The sequence below is a fragment of the Malus domestica genome, chromosome 12 (genome assembly GCF_042453785.1).
Source record: "Malus domestica chromosome 12, GDT2T_hap1".
In the NCBI taxonomy this organism is placed as follows: domain Eukaryota; kingdom Viridiplantae; phylum Streptophyta; class Magnoliopsida; order Rosales; family Rosaceae; genus Malus; species Malus domestica.
Genome location: NC_091672.1, coordinates 17,692,995 through 17,708,327, shown reverse-complemented (window position 1 = coordinate 17,708,327; position 15,333 = coordinate 17,692,995). Strand labels below are relative to the sequence as shown.

The following is a 15,333-nucleotide window of genomic DNA, read 5'->3' as shown; positions in this document are numbered from 1 at the left end:
TCAGTAGTTTCGGGATTAGTCAAGTATGATACAAACAGTGCTCCCTTAAGTTCTTGAGTGAGGGAAGCTCCTCGGTTGGGGACTTGCAAGATCTAAGCCGCTGAGTAATCACGAAACTTCTAAGTACCGAAGTGTGGTATCGTTTTTACCTTATCTGTCTCATAGGTAGATGTGGTATCTTCTATGGAAGTATTTTTCCTCCATCTAGGGGTGGTATCTTTAACCGGTGGAGATGCACAAGGTAATGTATCAATTTCACTTGAAGCTTACTTGTAGTTTCAGGCTTGGTCAAACGCGATACAAACCATGTAGTAGGAGTCCCCCAAGTCGCCGACCTAGGAGATTTTCCTAAAGAGGTGACAGACAACGTAAGCAATCAGAGTTCCCAGCAATCAGTTCTAGATCAGAAGTTTGATTTCGAGTTCCAGCTGATTGTTCTCATTCTCTCTATCTTGCAGGTAGTGGGAAGGATAAAAAGAAGAAAAAGGAAAAGAGATGATATGAGATACTTTTGCTTTTGAAGAAGTAACTTTTCACAGGCTTATTCTTGAACTGGGCTGGAGGGTTTTCTGGTTTCCTCTAGAGTATAAGGCCGACTCAAGAATTTGAGGGTCAAAACAAGTCCATTAAATCAAGAGTGCGTTGGACCTTGATGATATGAGATACTTTTACTATTGACAAAGTAATAGATGAATCAGCACGTGTTCTGTTGCGCTTGTCTCCACATGCTTCCTTGTATCCTTCTCACTTGCCCTATCTATTCCTCAGGTAGATGTGGTATCTTTTCTGGAAGCATAAAATGTTGATGATGAGTACTCGAGAGCAATGCCAGGTAAGTAATCAGGCAAGGAGTTCTAGGTTGTCAGTTCTTTACTGAAAGCTTGATTCTAAGTGCTGACTGATTGTTCTCTTTCTCCTTGTCTTGCAGGTAAGAACAAGGCCAAAAGAAAAGATAGGGAAAAAGCATGATATGGGATACTCTTACTTTTAACCCTGATGATATGAGATACTCTTGCTCTGGTGTGGCTTGTTTGCAGAGGTAATATCGGGGGGAAAAAAAACTGTGTATTTCAAGAGACTTTGCTGAGAGTGACCTTTCGGATGTGAAGAAAAGTTGAGCATTTTTTTATTTGCAGGTCTGCCTGGCTGTGGAGGATGAAGGTCGACATATATAGGAATTGTCCCAACAACGAGTGGTAACGCTGTTCCTTTACCCTTCTCGGTCACATGTTTTAACTTTGTTAGAGCACTTTGAAAAAGTGGTCTGTGGTATCTGGAAAGCTGATGTTGCGTGTGAAGATTGCAGACAAGCTTTATCAAAGGAAATATGGCTTTCGAAGTTCGGAGAACGGTGCCTCTTTGATTTTCGAACAAGCAATCCTGTCAGGGATTTGGCTCTCGAGATTCGGAGAACAGTGCCTCTTCGATTTTTGAGAAAGCAATCCTGTTGGGAGTCTGGATCTTGAGATTCGGAGAGTAGTGCCTTTTTGATTTTTGAGAAAGTAATCCTGTTAGGAGTCTGGTTCTTGAGATTCGGAGAGCGGTGCCTCTTCGATTTTTGAGAAAGTAATCCTGTTGGGAGTCTGGCTCTTGAGATTCGGAAGGTAGTGCCTCTTTGATTTTTAAGCAAGTAATCCTGTTGGGAGTCTGGCTCTCGAGATTCGGAAAACGGTGCCTCTTCGATTTTTGAGCAAGCAATCTTGTTGGGAGTGTTTTCTCGAATATGAGTAAAGGTTAGGCATTTTTGCCAGTCTGCCTTGCCACGGAGCACGGAGGTTGACACACATAGGGACTTTCCAGTTATCAAGCAGTGGTGCTGTTCCTTTACCCTTGTGGATAATAGTAGGGTAGCTGGACCTTCAAAATTTATGTGTTTAAACTTTGTCAGAGATTTTTGGCAAAGTTATCTATGGTACCCGAGGAGCTGATGTTGCGTGTGGGGATTGTCGACATATTTACTCAGAAAATCTGCTTCTCGAAATCCAAAGAGTGGTGCTTTTTTGATTTTTTAACAAATGGCCATGTTGCCCTTTCTTTTATAAGGGCACCAATTGTGTGCAAGAAGTACGTTTAGAGAGTTATTGCTTGTAGGAATTTTCCCTTTATTTTCGTACTTCAGAGATTTATTGGACCTTATTTCTCCTTCATCATTTCTGAAAATGTCTGGCCCATCCGACTGTCGTTTTGACTTGAACTTCGGTGAAGAGGCAGCCATGCTTCCTCAAGACAACATATGACGCCCATCCTTCTTATCCCCTACTGGTCATCTTACCGTTGGGGACTCTGTGATGAATAATGATATGACCGCTGCGATGGTGGACATAAACCTTCTCACTCCCAAAGATAACATACTACTTTCCAAACAGTCTGATGAGTTGGTTGTTAAGGATTCTCTGGCTCTCAGTGTTCAGTGTGCAGGTTCTGTGTCTAATATGACCCAACGCCTATTTGCTCGAACCCGCCAAGTTGAATCATTGGCGGCTGAAATGATAAGTCTCAAACAAGATATTAGAGAGCTCAAGCATGAGAATAAACAGTTACACAGGCTCGCACATGACTATGCTACAAACATGACGAGGAAGCTTGACCAGATGCAGGAATCTGATGGTCAGATTTTACTTGATCATAGGAGGTTTGTGGGTTTGTTCCAAAGACATTTATTACCTTCGTCTTTTGGGGCTGTACCACGTAATGAAGCTCCAAATGATCAACCTCCAATGCCTCCTCCTTCTGGGGTTTTGTCTAGTACTAAGGCTCCGAATGATCACCTTCCGGTGCCTTCTCTTTTTGGGGCTCTGCCGACCGTTGAGACTTTTCCTAAGCAACCTTTGTGAAAGCTCCTTCTTGTTTGTTTATTTTGACTCATGTATATGTACATATTTGTAACTTATCGGAGATATCAATAAATAAGTTTTGCTTCATTTCAACATATTGTGTTAAATACACCAAAACCTTCTTCACTAAGTTCTTTGAATTTTTTCTGTTGTTGAAGCTTGTATGCTGAAGCTTTGTAAGTGAAGCATGTAGGTTGAGGTAGTGTTTCCTTAATTTCCCAAGTGAGGAAAACTTCTCAGTTGGAGACTTGAAAAATCCAAGTCACTGAGTGGTCGTGAGACTTCCGAGTATCAAGGTGCAGTAACATATGGTAGGAGTCCCACAAGTTTCCGGTCGAGGGAGTTGACGAAGGAGATGTCTTGCTAGTAGCCAAGCTTCTAAATTAACAACACTTCACCATTTTCCTTTCTAAGTGGTAGCCCAAAACTCCTCCTTCACATATATTTGTTATGAAAGTTGTTAGGCCCAAAGAAGAGGAGGCCTAGGCAATTTTTTTTCTTTCCGAATTTTTGAATTTTCGAATTTTTGAATTTTTGAATTTTTGAATTTTTGAATTTCTGAAATATATATATATTTTTAAGCTTTGTAGGTGAAGCTTTGGTGTTGAAGCTTTGTAGGTGAAGCTTTGAGGACCGTCGGATTACATTTTTTTTCCCAATCCAACAACCCTAATTTTGTCACATCACCCAACAGTAACTTTAATTTTTTTTTTCTACATTTTTTATTTTATTTTATAAGTTGGAAGACTAGGACCGTTCATTAGAGCAACTCCAGCGTTGCAAATGCCTCTTAGGGCTACTCACTATTGAATCCATCCAGTGAACAGTAACTGTCTTTTGCATCTCTACTCCTAAACTGAATAGCCATGGTAATAGGTAATGAAATATTAATATTTTTTATTTTATAAAATAATACAAAATAATTTTATTTGTAATTTCGGATAAGATTTTTAATCATTATCGTTGCATCACGTGTTATTATCCGAAAAGACAATTATTGGTGATAGATTTCGATAAGATTTTTATCCAATGCCGTCGTGCCACGTGTCATTACCTTTTCAGAATCGTTGATGATAGATTTTTAACCAATCACGTCGCGCCACGTGTCACAATCTGTTTACAATCTTTGAGGATAGATTTCGATCAGATTTTTAAAGAATGACGGCATGCCGAGTGGCATCATCTACAACCTAGTCCTTTCTTTTTCCTCCATATAACCCACCATCCATCCTAAGAAATCACACACCAAAATCAAAATCTCTATCATTATTCATAGTTTCTACTTCCTTCTTCACCAAAATCAAAATCAAAATCTCTATCATTATTTATAGTTTATGCTTCCTTCTTACAATGTCTTCTTCTTAAAAAACGTTGTGGGAAATCGAGGAGCAAGAGAAAGAATTGTTTAAGCAAGGGGAATAAATGTTCAATCTCCAGGTGGCCCAAAATGAGATGGAAGAGGAAGAGGATGAGGATGAGGACCGTAGAATGAGAGATGATGAAGCAAGAAGCCAAAGAGCCTCACATTCCCATTAAGTCATTCAAGCTGGGGCTCAGATTTGCAGGCCAAGTCGTTCCGCAAACATTGATAGAAGCAAGCAACGACGAGGTAAAGATGTTTTGGACGATTATTTTGTCTGTAACAATGCATTCCCTGATACGTACTTTAGATGTCGTTTTAGAATGGAACGACATTTGTTCAACAAAATCGTGATTGCTGTTTACAACCATGATTCTTACTTTGTGCAAAAGAATGATGCTTTAGGTGTTACGTTCTTGAGTCCCTGATGAGGTTTTTATCCGCAATCGAATCTCTCTACACTGCAGAATATCTCCAGAAACCTACTCAAAAAGCCTCACATTCCCATCGAGTCATTCAAGTTGCAGCTCAGATCTGCAGGCTCAGCCGTTCCACAAACAATGATAGAAGGAGGCAATGATGAGGTAAAGATCTTTTGGACGATTATTTTGTCCGTAACAGTGCATTCCCTGATACGTACTTTAGATGTCGTTTTAGAATGAAACGACATTTGTTCAACAAAATCATGATTGTTGTTTACAATCATGATTTTTACTTTGTACAAAAGAATGATGCTTTAGGTGTTACAGGTCTCATTCCTGAGCAAAAAATTACTGCTGCCTTGCGGATGCTTGCATATGGAGCATCTGCAGATCAAGTGGATGAGATAGCGAGGATGGAGAAATCAACCATTCTTGAGTCCCTGATGAGGTTTTGCTCCGCAATCGAATCTCTATACACCGCAGAGTACTTCCGGAAAACCTACTGAGATGGACTTGCAAAGGCTTCTGAAGAAGGCCGTGATGCGAGGTTTTCCTGGGATGATTGGAAGCATCGATTGTATGCACTGGACCTGGAAAAACTGTCGAAATGCATGGTGGGGAGTTTATGGGGACAGAAAATGAGCAAAAAGTATCATTTTGAAGGCGGTGGCTTCATTTGATACATGGATTTGACACGTTTTTTTCGGTGTTCCGGGGGCTCAAAATGACCTCAATGTCCTTGCCCAATCCTCAGTGTTCAACGATGTCCTGCAAGGAAAATTACCCAAGGTGGTCATTGTTTGTCAAAACAGTGCCACGTCCGCGAAGTGCAAAGGAAAAACACTTTGCAAGCTGTCAAGAGGGGTGTAGGAAGGATGTGGAACGTTGTTTTGGTATCCTCCAAGCTCGTTGGACGATTGTAAGGGGTGCTGCCAGAATGTTTGATTTAAAGTCGCTTCGATCCATCATGATGACGTGCATCATTCTTCACAACATGATTGTGGAAGATGAGTACGATTATGATGCCGTTGATGAATATGAGCCAGACACAATGAACAATTCCATAACACAAATATATTGTGCTCATGACGCCATCGAAGAACCTTTGCAACACGAGCCATTACAAAGGGGTGGAAGTTACAATGAAAGGCTCATTCAGCGATATACTGCGATTCAAGACCCATATCTGCACAATGCTTGGCAAATTGACTTGATAAAGCACCAGTGGGAATTGAAACAAGCTCAAGAAACTTAAGTTCATTTAGTGTGTTTGTTTTTATTTGGTGTGTTTGTTTAATTTTATTTGGTGTGTTTTTTAAGTTCATTTAGTGACTTTTTTTTTTATTTGGTGTGTTTGTAATTTTATTTGGTATGTTTATGTAATTTTATTTGGTGTGTTTATGTCATTTGAATAAATATACTCTTAGTTTAAATAAATTACCAAATTAAATAAATATACTCTTAGTTTAAATAAAGTACTAAATTCAATAAATTGAAACAACATAAAGTACTCTATTCAATAAATAAGAAATTACAACCCAAAGCGAACATGTGGCCCAACCGTTGGTATGAGAATTCAAATTTTTTTACTGTTGGGAATCCTACGGCCTAGAAATATAGTAGTTGGAAATCCAACGGTTGAGAACAACCCACATCGCCCCCTTTTAGAAGAGTCCGAGTGCGCCTGCAAGTGGGCCCTGCCACCTGCCTTTGGTCGGCTCACTCGCCATGTTTCGCACGTTAAAGTCACGGGCCTGAAGCAAAAAAAAAAAAATTAATAACGTGGATGATCTTAGATAGCCTCAAAAAAGGCCTCGTGCCATTCTCACCCGACTGCCTTGCCCGTTGGAGTTGGGCCCACTCATTCGGTGAGGAAATTGGCATGGGCTGGAATGGGGATTCAATCACCGTGGGGCAATTTGTAGGGTGGGATGGGATTGCTCTTAAGGCGGGCAAGGGATCAATACCGTATACTGCGCTGGTATACGAAAAGAACAGATAGGAAGACGCTCTTTCTCTCCGTCTCAGTCTCATATCCGACGACAGACCGAGCAACCAGGTACTCGATTTGCTTGAATATATTTGCTGTAATTAATTAATTAAATTTAGTTAGGTAGGTTAGGGTTTGGCTGCTCTCTCAGTTTGCTTCTATTTTTGTAGTTTAATTTTAATTCAGGGTTTGGTTCTAGCAGCTAACATGGATGATGAACCGATTTTTTTGGGTTTTCTGAAACAGGGTTTATTTGGCAACCAACGAACGAGTGAAGGCGAACACAGGCTCGATCTCATCGATTAGGTAAACGTAACTCTCTCTCTCTCTCGTTGAAGCAATTTCAGGTTTGGTGTTTGAATTAATGTTCCAATTTTCAGTTTTGGGGTTTGAATTAATTCTCTAAATTTCAGTTTTGGGGTTTGAATTAAGGTTCTAATTATTATCATGAGATCCATGAAGCAATTTCGGTTCTTAGGGTTTGATTGGCAACGAATTGTATGATTAATACTGTGATTGATATATGTATCAGTGCATTGCAGAGGTAATCGATGGAGGCTGCTGGCGATATCAGTGCTCGCAAGGGAGTTACGGTTGGTGCTGTGTCCGCCCTTGTTTCCCAATATAACAAACTATCAGTGTGTAACACCTCGGAGCATCTCATAAGTACTAGAAACTCTACGGGCAAGGAGGAGGACGAGGATGCACATCAACCGAGCTATAAGGCTAAGAAGAAGAACAGATATCTGGCTGCCAAAAAGCCGGCCTATCGTTCACCAAACAAGAACAAGGCGGCCTATCAATTTCCCGCTATGCCACCATGGCCATGGCCAGTTGCTGAGGACATGCCTGTTGATGAAACCCCCTTTCCCGAATGTCTCTACCTTTTGACTGATGGTGATGGTCGCAAGATTGCATTATCTGATGAGCCTTTTGACTTGGAAGATTTTTATGCTGATCTAGAGAAGGCCGATGCCAGGACGAGGGAGTACCTGATCTGGAGGGAGGAGGAGAGGGAGAAGGAGAAGGAGGCTAAGTGCAGAAAGCCGCGAGGAACGAGGCTAGGAAAAAGGCGGGCCATAATTCGGGGTCTGGCGAAGTGACCCTACCCTACCCTTGAAGTAGGTAGGAGGAGATTGTGTAACTTCTATGGATCGACACAAGGACTTGTCAAGGAGGTAGTCACTTCTAGCTAAGATATGTAATAAGTGTTTTTACTTGTTCGTACTGTATTTTCGGAACAATTTGTAATGTTGACGTTAAGTGTATATTCGATAGCATCTATGCCTCAAATTATTTACTTGTGTTTGGCTTTTGGCAAGAAGACTTTTTTTTAGTAGAGGTTTAGTAGCATAAATAGGTTAACCGTTGGTAGGCTTATAGCAAGCAGGCTTTTTTTTCTTTTTTTGTGGAGAATATGATGATGGGGTGTGTCGTTCGTGTGTGTATCTATCGACTTATGTTCCCAACAGAGTGCCGGTTGCTGCTTAGTAGGACTCTGTTCATGGTTTTCTCCATCCCCTCCCCTCCCCTCCCCGTCCATGCACGGGTTTTGATCCCCGCCCCTTCAGATACATTTTAATGGTATTACAATGGCACCCGGTCGTCCATCTCCTCCGTATGTCATCATCCCACGCTTTCAGTTTCAGTTTCAGTTTTGCCAAGTGCTTGAACATCTTCCTCATGTTGGAGTGTGAGAGAAGCTATGGGGCGTTGGTTCATGTCTAAATTGGCAGCCAGAACGGATTTCATTTCCAAGCATGTAAAATGTCCAACACAAATACATGAAAGTAAATTTAACGATGATTTTTTAGAATTTCCGTTGTGGCCTATTTTAGTGACAAGGGAATAAGGGGTTGCGACAAGGAGAGAGAGAGTGGAGAAAGTGTAGGAATTTCTCTGTGTGATCAAGCGAGTATACTTGGATTGTTCCCCTGAGTTTGACATAATTCCAAAGAGAACTAACAATTTACAACTCAAAAAGTTTACGCATATCAATTCCTTGAACAAGTTTCTGAAACGTCGTCTTCGGCAAAGACTTGGTGAAGAGGTTGGCCAAGTTGTCCTGGGAACGGATTTGCTTGACTTCAATCTTCTGATACACTTGTTGCTGATGTGAGGAGAAGAACCTTGGCGCAATGTGATTGGTGTTGCCTCCTTTGATGTATCCCTTCTTGAGGAGAAGACTTTTATGGATCGACACAAGGACTTGTCAAGGAGTTAGTCACTTCTAGCTAAGTAATGTAATCATCAGGTGTTTTTACTTGTGCGTATTGTATTTTCGGAACGATTTGTAATGTTGACGTTAAGTGTAGCATCTGATGCCTCTAATATTTACTTATGTTTGGCTTTTGGCAAGCAGACTTTTTGTTTTCCGTTTTGAGTTTAGCGTGCATGGCCAATTTCAGTAGAAATGAATCCTGATTTCTTGGATTCAATCGATTGCACTACTAATGCAGTAGCCAGTAATCTGTCAATTAAAATTGTTTGACATGCGCACGACACTCTTTAGAGAGTAATACAGTTACTCATCCATAAGCTCTTAATATGCAAGTTACGTGACTTAAATTGTCGAAAAATTAAACATAATAGCTTCCAATCTAATAGCACAATTGTTGTCGGAACGTTTTTTAATCACTCTCTCTCCAAAACCTCTTGGAAAGCTACATTAAAGGTAATAAGTATTTCATTAATAAAATAAAATGAGGAACATCATCCATAAGGAATACATTTTCATGATTACAAACCCGACAAAAACACAATACAGTTGCTATCTACATATATAACCACCACATCTAACCAAACAGAAAGATAAACGCTCACAAGGAGACTTATGTTCGGATGACCATATGAGTACTTGAAGGCTTCCTCTATCCTCATTAGCAACTACACAACACTTTCTTGGTATAGTTCGCCTGGTGGACTAGAATATTGCCAGAACAATGTTCGATCTTGAGGCCGAGACAATATTGAGTTTTCCAAAATTTTTTAATCTCAAATTTTGACTTGAGGTGCACCACAATTTTTTTCTGGCTCTTTAGGAGCCCCGTTGAGATTAATGTTATCGACATAAACTTCAACTATCGTAAATTCGAAATGTGACTTGATGATAAACACGCAGAGGCATATTTTGTTATACGCAAAAACCCTCGCTCTACGCAAAACACTTCTCACGCACCCAACCCTCCCTCCCGTCAACATATCTTCAGTTTGGATAAGTAAATATCATTGTCTTGACAACCGGGCTATATCTTTAGTTTGGATAAGTAAACAACACTGAAGTCATAGAATCTAGCAACATATAAGCACCTTCAATTTTGAAAAGTAAGCAACAATGCTTCTGGGTGGTTGGTTATATACCAAGTCTCTGGAAGCGAAGAGCTCTCAACTTTTTCGCCCAAAAGATGTCACTTCAATAACTTCCAAGTGAAATGAGGTGTTTTATAATTAGTTACTCTTAGATGCATTTCATAATTCGACGTACAGAAGACCGACTAATGTTCACTACTATAAAGACACATACCATTTTACCGTGAAAAAGAATAGAGAAAAACTAATTTAGGAACCAAATGGATTACTCAAATACAATTGGAAATCCGAAGAGGCCTTTGGAAAAGTTTCCTTAAAAAGTAAAAACAAGAAACTAATAATGTTGAGTTTTGCGTGCGGAATACGAAAAATGTAATAATCCAAACCATTAATGGTTTCCCACTTCCCAGTCCAGTCCCAGTCCCATCCACTGTACCGTCTTCTCCGTCATAAACGACTTCGTGGGTTGAGGGTCACACTTTAAACCCGACCCGCCGCCTCTTATCACCACCGCCAGCGCCACCGCAAGAAAATGAGCAAGAGGGTGTCCGGTCCCAAGCTGAGGCGTATGTATTGGGGTTTGGGTCGACTCCGGTCGATTCTCATGGCGACGGCGACAATTGACATTGCTAATTTGCAAGTGTTTGTAGAGGTATTTATTTATTGCTCCTCCTCGATTCTCATGCTAAATTTTAGTTTAAAGTATGAAACTTTTTCATGTTTTCCTTCCTGTAATCTCTCTCTCAGCAACAATTAGTTTAATATTATCAATAAAAGTTGTTTTGGTGTAGGGAATTGATGAGAGAGAGAGAGAGAGAGAGAGAGAGAGAGAGAGAGGGAGAGGGGTTGAAAGCTTGAAGCTTTTTAAAAAAAATTTCTCGCTTATTTGTAATGCAGAATGGAGGACGGACATTGCTGAGCTATCTGGGCCTGACTTTCGAGGTTTGCATTACATCGGTGGATGGTAAACTAAAATCTGCTGGTCGACATTGTTCTCGCCTGCAAAGTACATGGCTTTCGAACTACATATGGACAACCTAAAGCTAGCGCTCTCGTATACTTGTCCCCAGAGACCTTGCGGTTGCGGTTTCAGGTGATTTTTTTATACTCAAACGTCCGATGACTGATGGCAAAGGTGGTGCTGGTGTTGTATCTGATGATCCACTTTCAACAACTTCAGTGCCTTGTTCTATTTCTGCTTATGGGTGTTAGTGGCTGCTCTAGAATTGGTGGTTACTTATGAATTAGATTTCTTGAGTATTTACTTGCATTTGTATCTTCTAAATCTTTTGTCTATACCTACTTTTTGTCTTGTGTTGCTTGCAGCATGAGATAACTTTTGCTTCTAAGATTAACTTATTTTTGTTCCAACTTCGAATGTGGTGCCGGTTGATGCAGGTTTGCCGCGAAGGAAATCTTCCTCCAGATCCCCTGCCACTGTTCAACTAGAACTTGGTCTGGTTGATACATTTCTCAGATTTTGTAGGCTTGGATGGCAAGCTGGCTGGTTGAAATTGATTTCAGTTTCTTTTGTCCTTTGCTCCTCACCCAACAGAGTTGAACAGATACTGCTTTATTTTGGGTTCGAACATGTAACAGCTGCTGCTGCCTCTCACAGTGTTGGTAAACTTATGGGAAAAAGCAGATGGGGCACCTTTCGCGAGTCATAATGTACAAAAACGTCAACCACTACCTATTTTCCTTGAGCTCGTCCGAGGCCCGTTTATCTCTAGGGTTACAATTCATTGATTTCCTTGGCGGGAAAAGCTCTCTGCGGTGAGGGTCCTATTAGCAGTGCACCTTCATAATATTACCCTTTGTTGCATTGCATATATGTTCATACTTTCTTTGTCCATTTATGTTCTGTCATAAAGAAATCTGACTTCCACAGTGAAAGTGGAAATTATTTTTATGAAATGTTTTTAAACTGGAGAAGAAAAAGTTTTCTTCATTTCTTTGTATTTTGTGAATTAAATTTCATCAGTTAATACTATAATTGTCTTACCTCCCCGCACAGGATATCTGCAAACAGTTCAACTTGAGCTGAGAAAGTCCTTAGCTTGGAGGCATTGCCAGATCCTATATTACATGTTTGAGAACGGTTGATCATTTTTTAAGCAAACCACGAGGCAGTAAAAGTAATTTCAGCTTCGCATCTCTCTTGGGTACCACCAATGACATCGAGTGAAGAACAGGCCGCCCTGGTGAATTTCTTCCCAGTGCTACCTTGCTCTGTTTATCTGCTTTTCCACATAATTGTGTCCAAGAAGATGCTGCTTTAGTTGCTGAAGAGCTATCTGCTATGAATTTGAATCCTTACAGCCATTCACTTCCCCTATTCGGAGCTCTAGGAAAGTTCGTCTTAAAGAGCGACCGTCAGGTAATAGTTATATTGGATCCTCCAATGCCGTACACATAATATCTTCCATTTGGTTTAAGATCTGAAATTCTAATGCTATGAATTGTTTGGCCTCATTTAGTCAATATTTCCAAATTTTGAGATACCGTATCATTTTCTTTTGACATAAAAGTAAGTAAATAGATAAATAAAAAGATTTTAAAGTGATTTCAATGAGAGACGTGAACGAAACTGGAAAGTTTTCATAAAGATCTGCGTACATTTATGTACCAATAATGCATCGATACCTGGTGTAGCACGTGTGAGAAGTGTGTCAATTCGCGAAAATAAATTATTGCACCTTCTGACATGCTCTATAGAGAACCTTTTCTTACTGACTACTGGATTTGTATGATAGTATTCCTGGTCTTGTCTATTTTGGCACTATACACAAATAGGATGTATTGCTATTTGGAGTGTATGCAAGAAGGGAGGGGAATACTGATCATGCAAGAAGGGAGGGGTCTTCATTTAGCACGGCATTTTCATCTGTCGAGTGTTGATGGCTTACTTTGGTAAGGTCTCTAGATGTTTATTGAAAATATGTTTTATTGTATATCAATTTAGCTACTGATATTTGTTTCATAATTTTTTTTTCTCTGTCCAATATGAGTTTTTTTTTTTCGTGAGGTGGTTAGACTTTGGATGTATTGTGTTTATTGGGAATGACTAGAACTTAGATTTTCGCCAATTTGGCATCAGAGTCGTTGAGGGGTTAGCTCTTTCTTTCGTCAAATTGATAATTCCTTTCAATAATCTTCAACCCTCTGTGTGAAGGTTTGTCATGGACTTTGTTGGCATTTAGACATTGTGTTTACTTTAATCTTCCACTATTGATTTGAGGAGGAATTACGGTCGGATGCTTCGCTTCTATAAATCTGGGATGCTGAGACGGAACTTGCCAACGAGCATGGCGATGGGTGTGAATCATCATTTCATGCAATGCATATTTTATTTTGCTTAGGAAGTGGTGCAATATGAAGTCTGCAGAATGTCAACCATTGGAATTGATGGGAGCACGGCAAGGTTTCATGGAAAGAGTAAGGACAGTACAAATGGCACGGGTGCAAGGTGGTATACATGGATGATCAGTCGGTTGCTCTCATATGTTTCTGATGCTTTATTTGAAGAGTTAACCTCTGGATCAGGCTTTTGCAATGGTGCTTCCAGGTAGTTCTCCTGTGCGTCTCCTCATGTCCTGTAGTGCTAGTAAAATTATATTTGATTCAAGTAGCTTTACTTGATCCTGTCAGTCATATTCCGTAGTTCTGCTGCTGTGTAGAAAGGGTGTCTTTTGAGTAGCATACTTTTTAAGTAGAGTAAATAGCGTAGGTGTTAGCGGTAGGGTATTGAATGCTTTAAATTTACTAAAGAATTACGAAAAAGGGTTGGTGAAGGTATGGAATCTCAATCTCATAATACGCATGCGTTAGTAATGATGCCGAGCATCACTTTGATGACATGTTTACGTAAGGGTAATCGGAATAAAGAAAGGGAATTGAATTCCGATTACGGAGTATTCTGGTGTTTACTAAATATTAAGGAATCAAAAAAGTGGTGGAGCCCACACGAAACAAGGAATCCAATTCCTGAAATTGGAGGAACCGGATTCCCTAGTTTTGTGAGGTATTTGAATTCCCTAAGGGCAAGGGAATTAGGAATGCATATTTTATTCCAATTATGCCCTCACTTGTTTCTTATTATCCCAACATTGCCCTTCATTTGACACTCATTATGTCATTTTTAATAAATAAATAAAACCTATTTATATTTTTTTATATAGATAATTTTATTATATAAATTTAATTAAGAATTTAATTTAATTAATTAGTATGAAAATAATTTATTTATGTAAGGGCAATTTAGTCATCAACTTAGTTTTCATTCCGATTGAAGTGAATTAGTAAACAACTTATATAGACTCAATATCATTTTTGTCATCTTTTAATAAATAAATAAAACCTATTTATACATGCTTATATAGATGAATTTTATTATATAAATTTAATTAAGAATTAAATTAAATTATTAGTATGAAAATAATTTATTTATGTAAGGGCAATATAGTAATCAACTTAGTTTTCATTCCGATTGAAATGAATTAGTAAACAACTTATATGGACTCAACATCATTCCTACTCCGATTCCTGACAGTTTTAGTAAACAACTTCAACAGGAATCTGATTCTGATTCCACCTCATTTCAATTCCTCCTCAATCCAATTCCCCCTCAATCCAATTCCTCTCAATTTGATTACGGATTAGTAAACGCGCCATTGTATTAATACGTGATGTTTCCTTACATGGCTGGCAATGGCGATGCCGAATATGCAGGTTGGCGGGCGGGTGGACGTTGAGAATAGAATTTTGTTACAGTGGCTGTACTCGACGGACGGAGGCTGCAGCTGGTGGTGGTTGAAGCTGTGTGTGCGTGCGTTGTCAATGATGTATAACAGAAACACAGATTGAATTAGTTGCTTAGGAATCTTGCTATCTGTGACTATACACAAACACAGTACGTGTTGAGCCAAAATCATGCATCCATCTTGCATTAACAACAGACGGCAGAGGCTTGAACGGAACAAAATGTTGCAAATAACCAAAATCAAAGTATATCCAAACTGCCACTACAGCGGTTGTTTTTAACCAAGAAAACATGCCTCCGATCCCATTTCATTATGGAAGGAAAAAAAAATGAAATAAAAATACAGCATTTATAAATTTATGTGGGTTGATTGTTGTAATCTCAGACTTGGCAATGTATGTTTTACAAGTATAATTGAACATAAAATAATAATAATAATGATAAAAAAGAGGTGTTTGAATTAAATTAATGGCGACGAAGGAACCTTTACAAGTTAGAAGGAACGATCAAACGAACAAACCAACATCATCAAAAATAAAAGAAAGAGAAAGAGGAGAGAAGAGGGAAAGGAGAGAAAGAAAAAGACAACCAACGGTAAAACCCACCAAAACCCTCTAACCCTAACATTCTATCAGAGGAGACGAAGGGCGCCGCCC

At 39.5% G+C, this 15,333-nt stretch overlaps 1 protein-coding gene and 1 long non-coding RNA gene across 3 annotated transcripts; both read left to right on the top strand.

Moving 5' to 3' along the window:
* The first annotated feature begins 6,454 nt into the window (after positions 1-6,454).
* LOC103450048 (uncharacterized) lies at positions 6,455-7,906 on the top strand. 2 transcript variants are annotated; one of them, XM_008389365.4, is made up of 3 exons: positions 6,455-6,675; positions 6,853-6,912; positions 7,149-7,906. In XM_008389365.4, the coding sequence occupies exon 3, from the start codon at positions 7,158-7,160 to the stop codon at positions 7,707-7,709; it is 552 nt and encodes a 183-aa protein (XP_008387587.1). In that variant the 5' UTR covers positions 6,455-6,675; positions 6,853-6,912; positions 7,149-7,157; the 3' UTR covers positions 7,710-7,906. The 2 variants fall into 2 exon arrangements, with proteins under 2 accessions (XP_008387587.1, XP_008387586.1); XM_008389364.4 differs by having other exon boundaries at positions 7,139-7,906.
* Positions 7,907-10,356: 2,450 nt separating this feature from the next.
* On the top strand, positions 10,357-15,281 carry LOC108170884 (uncharacterized). Its single transcript, XR_011574258.1, has 8 exons — positions 10,357-10,567; positions 10,813-11,008; positions 11,342-11,691; positions 11,933-12,119; positions 12,238-12,295; positions 13,160-13,483; positions 14,647-14,750; positions 15,234-15,281. It is a non-coding gene; the product is annotated as an uncharacterized lncRNA (long non-coding RNA).
* The last annotated feature ends 52 nt before the right edge of the window (positions 15,282-15,333 follow it).

Coding starts and splice junctions, on each gene's coding strand:
- LOC103450048 (XM_008389365.4), top strand. CDS start 7,158: ATGGAGGCTGCTGGCGATATCAGTGCTCGCAAGGGAGTTACGGTTGGT.